This window comes from Centroberyx gerrardi, chromosome 9, assembly GCF_048128805.1.
Source record: "Centroberyx gerrardi isolate f3 chromosome 9, fCenGer3.hap1.cur.20231027, whole genome shotgun sequence".
NCBI lineage: Eukaryota > Metazoa > Chordata > Actinopteri > Beryciformes > Berycidae > Centroberyx > Centroberyx gerrardi.
In genome coordinates this window covers 15,585,007-15,603,148 of record NC_136005.1, presented here as the reverse complement: position 1 = coordinate 15,603,148, position 18,142 = coordinate 15,585,007, and the positions used below count along the sequence as shown (strand labels likewise).

The following is an 18,142-nucleotide window of genomic DNA, read 5'->3' as shown; positions in this document are numbered from 1 at the left end:
GCAGTTTGACGAAGCAAGTGATGCATTTTGTCAGCAATGGACTCAGGGCCGGCCCCAGGGTTTTGGTGGCCCTAAACAAGAAATGTGTGGCCCTATAACTTACACATCACACAATTACACACTCGCAGCTGACTGGATACACAAATTTCCTTGCTTACAGCAGTCATCACATAACAAAGCTTATGCTGACTTTATGCTTGGAATAAAACTGTAGCCCCTTTCATACCAAAGCAATGACCTGGGTAAAAGGTAGAAGTGGTGGTGAAAGGTTTCTAACCAGGTAATATTACACAATAATACAACACTGGAAGAGACTTTTTATTGAAAGGCAGTCAAAAAGTTGTTATAGTCTGAAAACTATTCCAAGCTTACTACAACTGTTGACAACTGTCTTGTGCAGCAGATTGTGATCTATCAAGAGAGAAAAAAAATATAACATGCAAGGTTGGCTAGTTAATTGTAAGCCTGTGTGCGCGGATGTGCGTGTATAGAGCTCAAACCTGGGTAACTGTAATTCAGTTTCATCAGTAACAACATTACACTTTCTATGCCTGTTCATTATTACATTCCATATTGAATTTATTGATAACTGGAAACCTTGCTTTCTGGTATGATTTCACTGGAACAGTAGATCTATACACTCATCCTCAAGCACATCCTCAAAAACACAGTCATATCAATGCTGTGTATAGCACAGTAAGCACTGTCAATAGATTAACAAACATTACTTAGCCAACTAAATAGAGTGAGAATAGAAAATCACAAAAAAGGAAGAAAAAAGGGTAATCAAATATATGATTCTTCTTATGGTGCTCTTACTGAGCTTCAAGTGTCTTCTACATTTTTCTAAATGACTTATTTGTGGACAGATAAAATATGTATAGCCCTCAAACCACTGCAGGTACCTGATGTTACTGCTAGATGTGTATGTGCCCCAAGCACATTATTTTGGACATATTTCATACTCTGTTTGAAACTACTTTGTTTTAGCATAGGTATTGCTCCTCCACCACCATCTTAGTATTTACATACTTCAATCATGCAGTTTAAATTACATTTACATTATGTTATTAAGCAGAAGCTGTTGTCCAAAGCAACTTACAATATTTATTGGGGACATCTGCAGAATGGGCGAGGAGGAAGGAAAGAGAGCTTTTTCAAGCAGTGCATCAGCTGCACTCTGAAGCCTCCACTAGGTGGCATCATTGTATCTTGGTTTATGATCCATTCAGATGGGGATAATGTAGAAAAATATTGAAGTAATAATGTTGAAGAAACTGTATACTAATGATTAGTATGTTAATTATTAAAAGAGCCTGCAAGCAAGTCAGCCATATATGATACAGTCATAATCTGAGCTGATGTGCTCCAATTGCAGGTCACTGTGCAGGCAGGTAGCCCTTCATCCAGTCCAGCAGTGCACTGGGCTCTTGTAGGAAGGCTGGCAGGCTGCTCCTGCTGAAATAGGCAGCCAGGCCCAGGGCAGCGGCCGACAGAATCAGAGGCAACATAAAGGAGCGCTTGGGCTCGGGCTGATCAGACGGTCTGGTCTTCATGGGTTGGGCCACTCTCTCCCATTGAGTGAGGATGGCCTGACGGGCCCCAGCCCACTTTCCTGGCCCTCTAAGACGATACTGGTACGGTGTAGGGGGACCCAGGAACACACTCAGTCCCAGCCTGGGATCCGTCAGTAGCAGCCTCAGGATGCTGGGTCGAACCCCCACCTGCTCTGCTATCTCATCCATGTACTTGATAAAGTCAACCTGGATGGTGTGTCTCTGGCTGGTAACATACCTGGGAAAGAGACCAGAGCCAAACATGTTGTGGACAACAGGACTTGGTCCTTTTGATCTTTTAGATCCTAAATAAACAATCATTGAATTGAATAAATCCACTGCAGTACCTTGCAGCCATGCTCTCCCGCTTGCACTGAACATCCTTCAGCATGGCAGCCATTGAAGGAAGCTTGTTACAGCCTGTATGTAATGAGAACAGAGTTGAAAATTGAGTAAATGCCCTACTTCAACCTCAAGTATTTCTGTGGGGGTAAAGTGATGTGAAAAAGTTCACATTGTAAAGAACATGTATCACCTTTAAAGACACGTGTGGCCCATCTGGCCTGCATCTCAGAGATTGGAATAGTGCCTCCCAGTGGCTGCACTAGTCCAATGATAGCCAGCGTGGGGCGGTCCAACTCAGGGGGGAAAACATACTTGTACAGAGATGCTTTGTTCCCAGAGACTGACAGCACATGTGAGGCAAGGAATGGAAAGGAAAAGCTGTAACCTGTGGCAAATACCTGCAAGACAGGGAGTCATCTCATTAACATGCTACTGCATGGCACTGCTGTCCAATGAAAGTGTGTGTAAGGAAGTGTGTGTGTGTGTGTGTGTGTGTGTGCGTGTGTGCGTGTGTTTGGTGTGCCTGTGTGTTTGGTGTGTGTGTACACACTTGTTACGATTACACCTACCACTAAGTCGATATCTTCCACAACACTCCCATCCTCAAACTCCACGCTGGATCCTTGAAATCTGCGGATGTTGGGTTTCACCTGAACTGTTCCAGATAGGATGCGGTTGGGCAGCTCATCATTCACTGTGGGATGCTGGCTGAACAACCTGAGATTCATATTCAGATTCATTTTAACAGATTGATAAGTAATGATACTCAACTTGATGCATACCACAGGTATTTTTAATTAATAAAATAAATGGCATGCAGCTACTTATTTGAATAATACAGCTTTACTGTAGCTGTAAATACAATTGCACAGAAATAGATAAAACTACCTGTGTTTTGGCTTCAGATTGTACAGACTGTGGTTGACTTTTTTGTTGAGCCGGCTCTCTCCCAGGGTGCAGAATAAACCAAAGGGAAGGATGCTCTGCAGAGAAGTTACCATCCTGTTAGTGGTCATATCCCTGGGCAAGCCGTTGTCTCCAACTCGGTTCAGAACCCAGGCTCCCCTCCGAGTGCTCAGGTAAAGCTGGGGAGAGAAGACATGGGGAGTCGGCCATAATGCCAGTACCTGAATAAGGTTAAGATTAGAGTCTTGTGTGCCTCTGAGGATCCATATGTGACACCAACCTGCTTGGTGACTCTGCTCAGTTCCACAGCTATGTCTCCTCCAGAGTTTCCTATTCCAATCACTACAACCTTTTTGTTCCTCCACTCCTCAGGAGTCTTGTAGTCCCGACTGTGGAAGTACTTTCCCTTGAATGTGTCAATGCCTGAAAAATAGACACAGAGTTGTTACCAATACACGCATCTGCTGCCAGGAGAGTTCATGACAGTTTTTCAGTTTTATTACTGGTTGATTGCAGTGATTTGATTAAAACATTTGGGTTAACTACTTTTAAGAAATGCACTTTGTGAAGCCCTGGGGAGGCTGGGGTGCTCCACAAAGGCAATGCAGGACCACAGACAGTGCAGATTACCAATCAGCTCCTGCCTGCATAAAAGCAACTCAGTCCTCCTGCAGAACTTGGAGAGGAAGGTGGTGCACTGAATCCCCGGTGTGATAAGCAGCCAACAGCCCAGCAAACTGTATCTTTGAGGAATTTTGTGGCTTGACTGAATACTGTTTTGGACAAGTGGACAATCACGGAGGATTGAATTATGAATGCAATTAGGATAACAGACTTGGGTAGTGGACGGATGGACTGTTTGCTTTCTCTCTTACCTGAATTGAGTCTCACCCCCTCTCCTGTGTGTGTTTCCACAGGCGGCAGTCAGTGTGTGACCCCGCTTAACAGACACCCCGGTCCATGAGGAACCTCAGTTGTTTTTTCGCCCCCACTCCCTTTCCCCCACCAGTTGTTGAATCAACTTTTTCATTTGAAACAGATAGAAATGGTTAGACAGTCTACATCTGTAAGACAGTGACTTTGATCTATATCTGAAAAAGACAATGCAGCTGGCCGCACACTCAAACCATTCCAAAACAAAAGAAAAATATTTCCTCCAGTGTCCATGACTTGTTTATTAGCCTGGGTAGTTTTATAGAGGATCCTGGTTTAACCCATCTGTTATGATTTCATAACAGTATTTCATATAGGGAACTTAAGCCAAATCAAAGTGTAAAATAAAATTTCATATAGGGAAAGGTTGGTTAAGGACACAATACTGACAATCACAATTAAGTATTCTCTTTGGGTGGAGGCTACCTGATTTCTGTTGACATTATGCAACCACATTGACTTGATAATTATAGTATATAGTCTTGCCATAACATGCTCCTACACACTGTGAGGAAAGTTCATTCTTAAAGAATATAATTTCTCTCCATAGTGCTCTACAGCACTAACTGTCCTCGAAGGAGTTGAGGTTTTTTTTGAGTGGTACCTGGGAAATCATGGAGAGGCAAGTTGGGGTGACAATGGTGTCCGATACAGATCATCACAGCATCAAAAATGTGTTGCTCCTTCTTTCCATCCCTGTTCTCCGTCTCAACATCCCACTGGCCTGAACGAGAGAAATCAGATCTCTGCTTCACCTGCAAGACTTTGGTCTGAGAAACAGAGAGGCAGAAAGAGAGCACAGGTTTCTTAACCCTAAGTCTGTTAATTACGTGGGTTTGAATATAATAGCATCCATTTCAAGGATATAAAAACTCTTAATTGTAGACAGGAAGTTAGTGAAGGATCCTCACATTGAAGCGTATGTGCTTGGTGAGCTGGAAGCGATCGGCATACATTCGAAAGTAGTCCATGATGAGGGAGTTGTGCATGAAGTTGGGGAAGTGTGCGGGGACGGGGAAGTCACTGTAACACATCCTCTCCTTGGAGGAATTGATGATGACAGAGTGGTAGATGCTGGCTCTGTCTGGCTCTGGGTTCTCCTGGGATAGGACCATAAGTGGAATTTGAATAGGTGCATAAACATAATTCATAATATAATGCATAGTAAGCATATTCTGAACAATCAACAACTATTTTCTGTTGCCAATTCACTCTTACAACCTTTATAAACACAGTCATTGACAGTTTTGCAAAGATGAAATATAGAAAAATATGTTAAATTTTGGCAAAACGCTCATGCTGTTTTGACAGGCCACTGGGAATCAGTGCTGCATTTTCTGTAGCATAATAGTTGTGAATGTAACTGTAATTTCAGTATGCTGATAGGTTATTATTTTTGCCCTTTTACACCTATAACATTGTTGGGAAGACAGATCTCAAATATAGCTTGCATCCATATGCATGAAAGGCAAGCTCCACCCCTGCCTGGAGGAGAAAAAATATGAATTTCATGTTATCATAATCATCATTATTAAATATGCAGTGCAAACAGTTGGTTCATAGTATAACTCCTTGGGTGAGACAAGAAGAACAATCAATTTCTACAACTATGGGCACTTTCACCTTAAACCTCCACAGGCCGCCGATGTCATCACTGCTCTCGAAGCAGACAGGCTCCAGACCCTCATCCAGACAGCTCTTGATACAGGCCAGACCTGAACTGCCCCCTCCAACCACTGCCACACGCTGGGTCATGCTTTAGCTTTAGCCCTGCACAGGACGGTCCGGCTCAGTCTGAAAATGTCTTCTCTAATAACAAAGGCATGCGTGGAGCAATAGGTCAACTAAGTAGTCATCACTAAGATCTGCTTTCTCCTTTTATGGACTGTACTTTGATTACAGCAGTGACTTGGCTATGTTCATGTTTACTCCATTGACCTTTGTCCTTGCATGAACTGGTAGAACACAACACATATAAGTTAATATGTAGCAAGATGTGGTCGCATTTTGACAGACATTTTCAGACCTACCTGGAGGTTGTGGTGTGAACCCATTTTCTCATGATGCGTAGCAGCATGGCTGCGCTGTGGGCTATAGGGACGGCAAAGTCAGGTCAGTCAGTCAGTTGCTGAATCCAAAAGTCCAGACTTCCCTGGACTTGCTGACTTTGTGGCACGTTCCTGTGAAGTCCAAGAGGGGTTCGGGCTGTCCCTTACCAAAATTAATCAACTCTGTAAGGCTCTCACGCAGACTTTTGGGGGACTCTATGTGGACTTCTGCTATCTTACAGAATTTACTAGTGAGATTTCCTACTGGTCATTGCACTACGGATATGATGATAAGATGTAAGGCCCCATTAGCAGCTTTTTATGCAGAGTCACAACCCTGCACCCTTGCAAACTCACGGATTCATGCTGATCTAAAACCATAGTCTGCAAGGGTTCAGTCCGCGAGTCTGCAGTACACACATTTAGATACAGCCAATCTGACACTTCACTCCCTTAAACCAAGAATAAGGAACCAGTGTCACGGTGTCAGTATGTAGGCTATAGGCTAATGTGTATCTAAAAGTGGGAGTATTTGTTGTGTTCTTTTATATTTCTATTTTGCTTGATTTGATTCTTTTAATGCAATGCATCTTGCTTGTTCTTTTATATGAATTTTATCTTTTTATCTGTCTCTTATCTGCCTTTTATTGATGTAAAGCACTTTGAGCTGCATGTTGTGTATGAAAAGTGCTATACAAATAAAGGTTATAATTATTATTATTAGTGAACAGGTTATAAATGTTTGCACTAACTTTAAACATTAACAGTACCTCTTAAACATTGACTATAAACCCCTCCATTTACTCTGTGCCGACAGGTTAAATAGTCATTTGAACCAAATTATAAATTAAACTCAGACAGGATTCATGTCAAAAAGACACATTAGCTGTGATATTAGGCACATATTAGATCTGGATTATGCACATTTCATAAAGTCTGAAGCACTGATTCTCTGTCTGGACTTTTATAACGCATGTGACACTATAGAACACAGCTTTCTATTTCAGATTCTTGAACGCTTTGGCTTTGGTCATAATTTCCTACGGGTAATGTTTTATGAAGACACCAACAGCTCTGTAATGCTACATTCCAGCACTTCTGGTGGATTCTCAATCAAAAAACAAGTGAGACAAGGATGTCCGATATCCTGCTTCCTTCGAATTTCAGATTCTTATAACTGGTTCAGTGCAACATAAGGAAACTTAGAACTCTATATGTAGTGTGTAACTGAATGAAATGTGATCCACATTAAAGTATGACTCTCCAGTCCCCTCTTGCTCTGATGTTGCTTCGATTCTATGGCCAAGAACAGTTAAAGGAATAGTTCACCCAAAAATGAAAATTCTGTCATCATCTACTCACCCTCATGCCAGTTGAAACACAGGTGAAGTTTGCCCATATAACACACAGGGAGGTTGCCAGCACAACTCCATAGCAGCCTTCTCCAAAACAACTGAAGTCAGTGGGGACCAGTTCTTCAGAGTTCCAAAAAGACCTGTATTTACACCATAATTTAGTGCAAATCTTAACTACAGTTGATTGATTTGCAACAAATCATGGTGTATAGGTCTTTCTATTCATAGTGTGATTGTTTGGCTGTTTTTGTTTTGGAACTCTAAAGAACAGGTCCCCATTGACTTCAGTTGTTTTGGAGAAGGCTGCTACGAAGTTGTGCTGGCAACCTCCCTGTGTGTTATATGGACTAACAAATTTCACCTGTGTTTCATTTGGCATGAGGATGAGTAGATGATGACAGGATTTTCATTTTTGGGTGAACTATTCCTTTAACCGCAGTTTGACGAAGCAAGTGATGCATTTTGTCAGCAATGGACTCAGGGCCGGCCCCAGGGTTTTGGTGGCCCTAAACAAGAAATGTGTGGCCCTATAACTTACACATCACACAATTACACACTCGCAGCTGACCGGATACACAAATTTCCTTGCTTACAGCAGTCATCACATAACAAAGCTTATGCTGACTTTATGCTTAGAATAAAACTGTAGCCCCTTTCATACCAAAGCAATGACCTGGGTAAAAGGTAGAAGTGGTGGTGAAAGGTTTCTAACCAGGTAATCTTACACAATAATACAACACTGGAAGAGACTTTTTATTGAAAGGCAGTCAAAAAGTTGTTATAGTCTGAAAACTATTCCAAGCTTACTACAACTGTTGACAACTGTCTTGTGCAGCAGATTGTGATCTATCAAGAGAGAAAAAAAATATAACATGCAAGGTTGGCTAGTTAATTGTAAGCCTGTGTGCGCGGATGTGCGTGTATAGAGCTCAAACCTGGGTAACTGTAATTCAGTTTCATCAGTAACAACATTACACTTTCTATGCCTGTTCATTATTACATTCCATATTGAATTTATTGATAACTGGAAACCTTGCTTTCTGGTATGATTTCACTGGAACAGTAGATCTATACACTCATCCTCAAGCACATCCTCAAAAACACAGTCATATCAATGCTGTGTATAGCACAGTAAGCACTGTCAATAGATTAACAAACATTACTTAGCCAACTAAATAGAGTGAGAATAGAAAATCACAAAAAAGGAAGAAAAAAGGGTAATCAAATATATGATTCTTCTTATGGTGCTCTTACTGAGCTTCAAGTGTCTTCTACATTTTTCTAAATGACTTATTTGTGGACAGATAAAATATGTATAGCCCTCAAACCACTGCAGGTACCTGATGTTACTGCTAGATGTGTATGTGCCCCAAGCACATTATTTTGGACATATTTCATACTCTGTTTGAAACTACTTTGTTTTAGCATAGGTATTGCTCCTCCACCACCATCTTAGTATTTACATACTTCAATCATGCAGTTTAAATTACATTTACATTATGTTATTAAGCAGAAGCTGTTGTCCAAAGCAACTTACAATATTTATTGGGGACATCTGCAGAATGGGCGAGGAGGAAGGAAAGAGAGCTTTTTCAAGCAGTGCATCAGCTGCACTCTGAAGCCTCCACTAGGTGGCATCATTGTATCTTGGTTTATGATCCATTCAGATGGGGATAATGTAGAAAAATATTGAAGTAATAATGTTGAAGAAACTGTATACTAATGATTAGTATGTTAATTATTAAAAGAGCCTGCAAGCAAGTCAGCCATATATGATACAGTCATAATCTGAGCTGATGTGCTCCAATTGCAGGTCACTGTGCAGGCAGGTAGCCCTTCATCCAGTCCAGCAGTGCACTGGGCTCTTGTAGGAAGGCTGGCAGGCTGCTCCTGCTGAAATAGGCAGCCAGGCCCAGGGCAGCGGCCGACAGAATCAGAGGCAACATAAAGGAGCGCTTGGGCTCGGGCTGATCAGACGGTCTGGTCTTCATGGGTTGGGCCACTCTCTCCCATTGAGTGAGGATGGCCTGACGGGCCCCAGCCCACTTTCCTGGCCCTCTAAGACGATACTGGTACGGTGTAGGGGGACCCAGGAACACACTCAGTCCCAGCCTGGGATCCGTCAGTAGCAGCCTCAGGATGCTGGGTCGAACCCCCACCTGCTCTGCTATCTCATCCATGTACTTGATAAAGTCAACCTGGATGGTGTGTCTCTGGCTGGTAACATACCTGGGAAAGAGACCAGAGCCAAACATGTTGTGGACAACAGGACTTGGTCCTTTTGATCTTTTAGATCCTAAATAAACAATCATTGAATTGAATAAATCCACTGCAGTACCTTGCAGCCATGCTCTCCCGCTTGCACTGAACATCCTTCAGCATGGCAGCCATTGAAGGAAGCTTGTTACAGCCTGTATGTAATGAGAACAGAGTTGAAAATTGAGTAAATGCCCTACTTCAACCTCAAGTATTTCTGTGGGGGTAAAGTGATGTGAAAAAGTTCACATTGTAAAGAACATGTATCACCTTTAAAGACACGTGTGGCCCATCTGGCCTGCATCTCAGAGATTGGAATAGTGCCTCCCAGTGGCTGCACTAGTCCAATGATAGCCAGCGTGGGGCGGTCCAACTCAGGGGGGAAAACATACTTGTACAGAGATGCTTTGTTCCCAGAGACTGACAGCACATGTGAGGCAAGGAATGGAAAGGAAAAGCTGTAACCTGTGGCAAATACCTGCAAGACAGGGAGTCATCTCATTAACATGCTACTGCATGGCACTGCTGTCCAATGAAAGTGTGTGTAAGGAAGTGTGTGTGTGTGTGTGTGTGTGTGTGCGTGTGTGCGTGTGTTTGGTGTGCCTGTGTGTTTGGTGTGTGTGTACACACTTGTTACGATTACACCTACCACTAAGTCGATATCTTCCACAACACTCCCATCCTCAAACTCCACGCTGGATCCTTGAAATCTGCGGATGTTGGGTTTCACCTGAACTGTTCCAGATAGGATGCGGTTGGGCAGCTCATCATTCACTGTGGGATGCTGGCTGAACAACCTGAGATTCATATTCAGATTCATTTTAACAGATTGATAAGTAATGATACTCAACTTGATGCATACCACAGGTATTTTTAATTAATAAAATAAATGGCATGCAGCTACTTATTTGAATAATACAGCTTTACTGTAGCTGTAAATACAATTGCACAGAAATAGATAAAACTACCTGTGTTTTGGCTTCAGATTGTACAGACTGTGGTTGACTTTTTTGTTGAGCCGGCTCTCTCCCAGGGTGCAGAATAAACCAAAGGGAAGGATGCTCTGCAGAGAAGTTACCATCCTGTTAGTGGTCATATCCCTGGGCAAGCCGTTGTCTCCAACTCGGTTCAGAACCCAGGCTCCCCTCCGAGTGCTCAGGTAAAGCTGGGGAGAGAAGACATGGGGAGTCGGCCATAATGCCAGTACCTGAATAAGGTTAAGATTAGAGTCTTGTGTGCCTCTGAGGATCCATATGTGACACCAACCTGCTTGGTGACTCTGCTCAGTTCCACAGCTATGTCTCCTCCAGAGTTTCCTATTCCAATCACTACAACCTTTTTGTTCCTCCACTCCTCAGGAGTCTTGTAGTCCCGACTGTGGAAGTACTTTCCCTTGAATGTGTCAATGCCTGAAAAATAGACACAGAGTTGTTACCAATACACGCATCTGCTGCCAGGAGAGTTCATGACAGTTTTTCAGTTTTATTACTGGTTGATTGCAGTGATTTGATTAAAACATTTGGGTTAACTACTTTTAAGAAATGCACTTTGTGAAGCCCTGGGGAGGCTGGGGTGCTCCACAAAGGCAATGCAGGACCACAGACAGTGCAGATTACCAATCAGCTCCTGCCTGCATAAAAGCAACTCAGTCCTCCTGCAGAACTTGGAGAGGAAGGTGGTGCACTGAATCCCCGGTGTGATAAGCAGCCAACAGCCCAGCAAACTGTATCTTTGAGGAATTTTGTGGCTTGACTGAATACTGTTTTGGACAAGTGGACAATCACGGAGGATTGAATTATGAATGCAATTAGGATAACAGACTTGGGTAGTGGACGGATGGACTGTTTGCTTTCTCTCTTACCTGAATTGAGTCTCACCCCCTCTCCTGTGTGTGTTTCCACAGGCGGCAGTCAGTGTGTGACCCCGCTTAACAGACACCCCGGTCCATGAGGAACCTCAGTTGTTTTTTCGCCCCCACTCCCTTTCCCCCACCAGTTGTTGAATCAACTTTTTCATTTGAAACAGATAGAAATGGTTAGACAGTCTACATCTGTAAGACAGTGACTTTGATCTATATCTGAAAAAGACAATGCAGCTGGCCGCACACTCAAACCATTCCAAAACAAAAGAAAAATATTTCCTCCAGTGTCCATGACTTGTTTATTAGCCTGGGTAGTTTTATAGAGGATCCTGGTTTAACCCATCTGTTATGATTTCATAACAGTATTTCATATAGGGAACTTAAGCCAAATCAAAGTGTAAAATAAAATTTCATATAGGGAAAGGTTGGTTAAGGACACAATACTGACAATCACAATTAAGTATTCTCTTTGGGTGGAGGCTACCTGATTTCTGTTGACATTATGCAACCACATTGACTTGATAATTATAGTATATAGTCTTGCCATAACATGCTCCTACACACTGTGAGGAAAGTTCATTCTTAAAGAATATAATTTCTCTCCATAGTGCTCTACAGCACTAACTGTCCTCGAAGGAGTTGAGGTTTTTTTTGAGTGGTACCTGGGAAATCATGGAGAGGCAAGTTGGGGTGACAATGGTGTCCGATACAGATCATCACAGCATCAAAAATGTGTTGCTCCTTCTTTCCATCCCTGTTCTCCGTCTCAACATCCCACTGGCCTGAACGAGAGAAATCAGATCTCTGCTTCACCTGCAAGACTTTGGTCTGAGAAACAGAGAGGCAGAAAGAGAGCACAGGTTTCTTAACCCTAAGTCTGTTAATTACGTGGGTTTGAATATAATAGCATCCATTTCAAGGATATAAAAACTCTTAATTGTAGACAGGAAGTTAGTGAAGGATCCTCACATTGAAGCGTATGTGCTTGTTGAGCTGGAAGCGATCGGCATACATTCGAAAGTAGTCCATGATGAGGGAGTTGTGCATGAAGTTGGGGAAGTGTGCGGGGACGGGGAAGTCACTGTAACACATCCTCTCCTTGGAGGAATTGATGATGACAGAGTGGTAGATGCTGGCTCTGTCTGGCTCTGGGTTCTCCTGGGATAGGACCATAAGTGGAATTTGAATAGGTGCATAAACATAATTCATAATATAATGCATAGTAAGCATATTCTGAACAATCAACAACTATTTTCTGTTGCCAATTCACTCTTACAACCTTTATAAACACAGTCATTGACAGTTTTGCAAAGATGAAATATAGAAAAATATGTTAAATTTTGGCAAAACGCTCATGCTGTTTTGACAGGCCACTGGGAATCAGTGCTGCATTTTCTGTAGCATAATAGTTGTGAATTTAACTGTAATTTCAGTATGCTGATAGGTTATTATTTTTGCCCTTTTACACCTATAACATGGTTGGGAAGACAGATCTCAACTATAGCTTGCATCCATATGCATGAAAGGCAAGCTCCGCCCCTGCCTGGAGGAGAAAAAATATGAATTTCATGTTATCATAATCATCATTATTAAATATGCAGTGCAAACAGTTGGTTCATAGTATAACTCCTTGGGTGAGACAAGAAGAACAATCAATTTCTACAACTATGGGCACTTTCACCTTAAACCTCCACAGGCCGCCGATGTCATCACTGCTCTCGAAGCAGACAGGCTCCAGACCCTCATCCAGACAGCTCTTGATACAGGCCAGACCTGAACTGCCCCCTCCAACCACTGCCACACGCTGGGTCATGCTTTAGCTTTAGCCCTGCACAGGACGGTCCGGCTCAGTCTGAAAATGTCTTCTCTAGTAACAAAGGCATGCATGCATATATGACCAGGTAATCTTACTCAATAATGCAACACTGGAATAGACTTTTAATTGAAAGGCAGTCAAAAAGTTGTTATAGTCTGAAAACTATTCCAAGCTTACTCAGAGGGATACAATTGTGGACAACTGTCTTGTGCAGCATCTATCAAGGGGAAAAAAATATAGGGGAGGGTGGGGTAAGATAAGCCAGTGAGTAAGTTGAGCCACCTCCTGTATCCTAGCAATGGTAAGCACCATGTATCATGTGACCAGGCATTTAGGAAGATAATTCCATTCCATTAAGGTGTCATGAGAATGGGTGGCCCTTAACTGAATCAGTGCAAGAGTAGAGTTGGATTTTGTATTTCCCTGCAGCCTGGATAGATGGAATACTGAGTAGGTGTGGCTTCACAGCCAGGGTATGTGCAAGAATTAAGTAGACAGATAGGTATGTAAACATGTCATCGCAGTCCCTGTTACCTATATTTTCTTTCCATGTTCACAAGTCTAGTTTGTGTTGCCTATGTGTGATTTTAACATGTTTAATTTCAACAAGTAGCCACTATAGCCTTTATTAGTCATGGAAGTATGGAAATCATGGAATATTGAAATGGATGTTTAATAGCCTACACAAAGTACACAAAGAGTGTACACAAAGTCTATTTGTTGCTGTTGGATTGCAGTTTGTTCACGAAACACATTTGCATTTAGTTTTTTTTTATTTGGCTTTGAATCTTTTATTTTCAAGACTTTTCAAGTAATGTTACTTGTAATGTCAAGCAATGTCACATTTAACTCAGGTTGGTTTACAAAATGACATGCAAGAACATTTTAAGTGAGCGGCTCAATTTACCCCCTTACCAGGATCAACTTACCCCCACCCTGGGGCAAATTAAGCCAAGGGACCACTTTTTTTTTAAGAAATTGTATTTTCATTCTTCTTTCGTTTAGCTGCATACTACGGTGGCCCTGAAGTGCAAAACACAATAACGTTTCAAAAAACAATTTACAAGACCGAAAACACAACATTTCACAAAACAAATTAACAAAACACATAACACAACATTTCACAAAACCGAAAACATAACATTTCACAAAACAGCTCAACAAATTCAAAAACTCAACAGCAAAAGTTTCACAGAAAACGGAAAAGGTAGGTCCGTACTTTGTTGTGACTGATTTGATGTCTTTGTTGTCACTCAAGGTAGGAAGTGGTACTAGCGGCGACGCCTTCAAAATAAAAAAATAAAAGCGCAACAGTTTAAACATCCACAAATACTGTTTATTTGTGTGTGTGTGTATGGGGGGGGCAGGGGTTAATGCGTGACCAATCGCAAGACAAGAGCTGATTGTTTACAAAGCCGTGGATGCTACTGCTGTCTCATTTTGGACTGTGGAATGTAATAATGAACAGGCATAGAAAGTATAATATTGTTGCTGAATGATACTCATGAAACTTTAGGTTACTTGCGTAACCCCGGTTCTCCAAGTAGCATGAGTGAGATGTCTCACTATGGGATACGCCCCCCGCATATTCTCAGAAGCACTTATTCCACTACGCCAGCCCTGAATGGCTGGCAGTTGTGACGTCTGCGTCACGACTGGTAGGAGGTAGGACCCTCCTACTTTTAAATCGGCGTCACGCGTCATTCAAAATAAGCACCCCTCTTCTCACTTCAGCCCAACAGCAAGAAGGGTGGTCTGGTGAGACATCCCACTCATGCTACACAGAGAACTGGGGTAGCATAGCATTCGTTTCAATGTCTCACTATGGGATATGGAGACTCCCGTATTGCCAGATAAGCTTATCTCGAAGACTGACTGCCAAACTCCCAGATGTTGGACTAGAGCCCGACTACTCCACTGAAGAGCCCATGCTCAGGACGGCATGAGCAAGACTCGGAGCAGTGACATCCAACTTATGTAATGTGAGAGGTGAGGACCAGCTAGCTGCAGCGCAGATATTCTGAATAGAGACCCCCCGAAACAGGACCCAGGAAGTTGCCAAACCCCTTGGGAGTGTGCAGGTAAGCTGGGGCCCGAAGACCCATGCTCAAGTAGGCCAGTGCAATAGCCCCCACTATCCAGTGAGAAAGCCTTTGTTTCGTAACGGGCTTACCCAAGTGGGTCTTAACCCAGGACACAAACCACTGGTCCCCTTTCCTAAAATCACTAGTTCTGTCCAAGTACACATCCAAAGCATGCACCGGACACAACAAATTTAACCGTTGCTGCTCTGGAGTCAGTGCACTCTTTTCCCTGTTCACTATAAAACCCAATTTGGCCAGGTGAGCCATAAGTATGTGTGTGTGAGCCGTAGCCTCCGAGCATGCCAGCAGGAGCCAGTCGTCTAGGTATGTGGCTAAGCGGATCCCCCCTGCTGCCTGAGCGGAGCCAGAACCGCCTCATTTCACAAACACACTCAGGCTTAGAGACAGCACCAGGTATTCGTATGCTATGCCCGGAAAAGCAAATCTCAGATATTTCCTGTGTGGAGGATATATCGGGATATGAAAGTATGCATCTTTCAGGTTGATGGAAGTGAGCCAGTTGCCCGGGCGCACGAAACACAGAAGGGATGCATGTGCGAGCATATACAAAACTTGTATTCCCTGAGACGCTTGTTCAGGGTGTGCAGATCCAGGACCGAACGGATCCCGCGCCGCCCTTTCTTTGGCAGGAGGAAATATCTTGAGTAAAAAATGTTTAGGCTCTGCTCTGGCTCATCTTACCCCGCTCTCCCCTATATCATGCAAGGTTAGCTAGTTAATAGTAAGCCTGTGCGCACGGATGTGGGTGTATAGAGCTCAAACCTGGGTAACCTAACTGTAATTCAGTATCATTCAGCAACAATATTATACTTATATGCCTGTTCATTGTTACATTCCATATTGAATTTATTGATATCTGGAGACCTTGCTTTCCTGTATGATTTCACTGGAGCAGTAGATCTATACACTCATCCTCAAGCACATCCTCAGAAACACAGTCATATCAATAGCACAGAGAGCATAGATGAACAAACATTACTTAGCCAACTAAATAGAGTCAGAATAGAAAATAAAAAAAGGAAGAAAAAAGTGTCATCATATTCTTCTTATGGCGATCTTAAGTGTCTTATACATTTTTCTAATTTATTTATCTATGTATTTATTTGTGGAAAGGTAAAATATATTCCCTCAAAACACAGTACCTGATGTTAACGCTGTGCATGTGCCCCAAACACATATTTTGGCCATATTTGATGACAGAGTTTAAACGCAGATTACAACAATCAAACAACGCATTTTTGATTGACAGATGTCAATTGCCGTCATGATTTATTATTTGCTCTTTTTTTATTGAGGGGAGCGACTAAACATAATTTTGCCTCCTGTTCTCTACAGCTAGGCTACGATATCAGCATAAAACACAGACACAGACAAATCCCAGCAACAGAGAGAGAGAGAGAGAGAGAGAGAGAGAAAGAGAGAGGTGGGGTTTTCTTCTCTTACCTTTTTACTATATCTTCATCAACTCCGATTAGTCTGTTCAAAACTTTGCAGTCCTCACAATAAACCACACACCCGTATGGGGTGATATGGTCAGGATTGGTGGAGATCAAACCTGCTCTAGTCCCGAGCCTATCAAAACGCTTTTAACTGGGGGTGGGGTGGGAGTATCCTGCTGTTGTTGTTGCAGAGGCCCCCACCCACATGAAAAGAAAAACAAATGGCCTATGATCAGTTTTTTAGAATGAAAGACACTATATAGCTGGCTTGGATCCCATACAGTAACTTCCAATGCCATCTCAAAGACAAAATTAATTCTACACCTCCCACAAAGGGCATCATTCCAGAGCCAGTGGATGAGCTTATGGTGCACAAGCCTAAAGCAACTACGTACCAACTATGTGCAATCCTGTACAGAGCATATGGAGGTAATTAATTTTATCCCCAAATTTGTTTATTACCAATCAATACACATTTACACAAACACAGAACATGTGTTGTTTATACATGATGTTTTATGAACCTGCCATGTGAGGTCAGAGTCCACAACAAAGTTGCTCTCTGCCAGGATCATCAAGGGTGTCTATCAGACTAAGCAGAGACCTTTGCAGAGACCTTTGATGTCAATGTTTTTCAATATGTTCTCATCATCGACCCTGATGCTCATCTTGGAGGGAGTGCTGATGATAAGGTCGTGGACCCAACCAAGGATCCTCCCTATGGCCTGGAAGTCAAGTGCCCTGATATTGACAATATATCGGAGGCAAAGCACACTGAGTTGTCTGGGGGTCAAGCAAAGCTTAAGAAAAACCATCAGTATTACTGGCAAGTCCAGGGCCATCTTGGGCTCACTGGCCTTGCCTGGTGTGATTTGATGACAGACACCAAGAGTGACTTCACTGTTGAGAGGGTGTTTGATCTCTTCTTGACATGCACTAAGGAGGAAAGAATGTATCTGCTTTGACTGACAGCTATCAAACAAATTCATTGTCCGAGAAGAGAGGAAAGCTGAATGCAAATGGTTTTGAGATTTTTCTTTTTTTAAAATCTCAAAACACTTCAACCCTCTGGTCTAAATGAGGAAATGACTTGTTTTATTGTCTTGTTTTATTGTGATTTGTTATTCACATGCATTCATCATTCTTTCTACATTGCCTGTATTAAACTATGTTTTGCCTCTCAGCCATGGGTTACCCTCCTTTGGCCACCCTGGTCTACTACCTGTGATCAGATCATCGTCCTGCTAATCTATGGCTATGAATAATTGTTTACAACCACGCCAGGTGTGGCTTTGTCTTCTCAGAACTTTGTCACTTTTGCACCTAAATGACAGTTGTTTTTTTCATCAGTTGGCAGTTTGGATTGTTACTTCTTTTTTTTTTTAACAATATGCAAGATCTTAATTTCTTTTTGCACATGATTTGACATCCCTTTCAAAATGTTCATCTGAAACATGTACTTGGGTGAACAGTAAAAAAGGCAGTGGGGACTGACCCTCTGAGGTGTCTCTGCACAGATCTT

At 42.4% G+C, this 18,142-nt stretch overlaps 2 protein-coding genes across 2 annotated transcripts; both read right to left on the bottom strand.

Moving 5' to 3' along the window:
• Positions 1-308: 308 nt before the first annotated feature.
• LOC144539676 (flavin-containing monooxygenase 5-like) lies at positions 309-5,495 on the bottom strand. Its single transcript, XM_078285556.1, has 9 exons — positions 5,364-5,495; positions 4,652-4,840; positions 4,345-4,510; positions 3,088-3,230; positions 2,790-2,986; positions 2,471-2,618; positions 2,092-2,299; positions 1,904-1,976; positions 309-1,794 (listed from the first exon to the last, which is right to left on the bottom strand). The coding sequence occupies exons 1-9, from the start codon at positions 5,493-5,495 to the stop codon at positions 1,380-1,382; spliced, it is 1,671 nt and encodes a 556-aa protein (XP_078141682.1). The 3' UTR covers positions 309-1,379.
• A 2,391-nt stretch (positions 5,496-7,886) lies between these two features.
• On the bottom strand, positions 7,887-13,073 carry LOC139908747 (flavin-containing monooxygenase 5-like). Its single transcript, XM_071895547.2, has 9 exons — positions 12,942-13,073; positions 12,230-12,418; positions 11,923-12,088; positions 10,666-10,808; positions 10,368-10,564; positions 10,049-10,196; positions 9,670-9,877; positions 9,482-9,554; positions 7,887-9,372 (listed from the first exon to the last, which is right to left on the bottom strand). Exons 1-9 carry the CDS (start codon positions 13,071-13,073, stop codon positions 8,958-8,960), a joined length of 1,671 nt encoding a protein of 556 aa, XP_071751648.2. The 3' UTR covers positions 7,887-8,957.
• Positions 13,074-18,142: the final 5,069 nt, after the last annotated feature.

Coding starts and splice junctions, on each gene's coding strand:
- LOC144539676 (XM_078285556.1), bottom strand. CDS start 5,495: ATGACCCAGCGTGTGGCAGTGGTTGGAGGGGGCAGTTCAGGTCTGGCC. Junction 4,841..5,363: donor GCGGCCTGTGGAGGTTTAAG/GTGAAAGTGCCC, acceptor GTCCTATCCCAG/GAGAACCCAGAGCCAGACAG. Junction 4,511..4,651: donor CCAAGCACATACGCTTCAAT/GTGAGGATCCTT, acceptor TCTGTTTCTCAG/ACCAAAGTCTTGCAGGTGAA.
- LOC139908747 (XM_071895547.2), bottom strand. CDS start 13,073: ATGACCCAGCGTGTGGCAGTGGTTGGAGGGGGCAGTTCAGGTCTGGCC. Junction 10,565..10,665: donor TGAGCAGAGTCACCAAGCAG/GTTGGTGTCACA, acceptor TTCTCTCCCCAG/CTTTACCTGAGCACTCGGAG. Junction 9,373..9,481: donor CGGGAGAGCATGGCTGCAAG/GTACTGCAGTGG, acceptor TCTCTTTCCCAG/GTATGTTACCAGCCAGAGAC.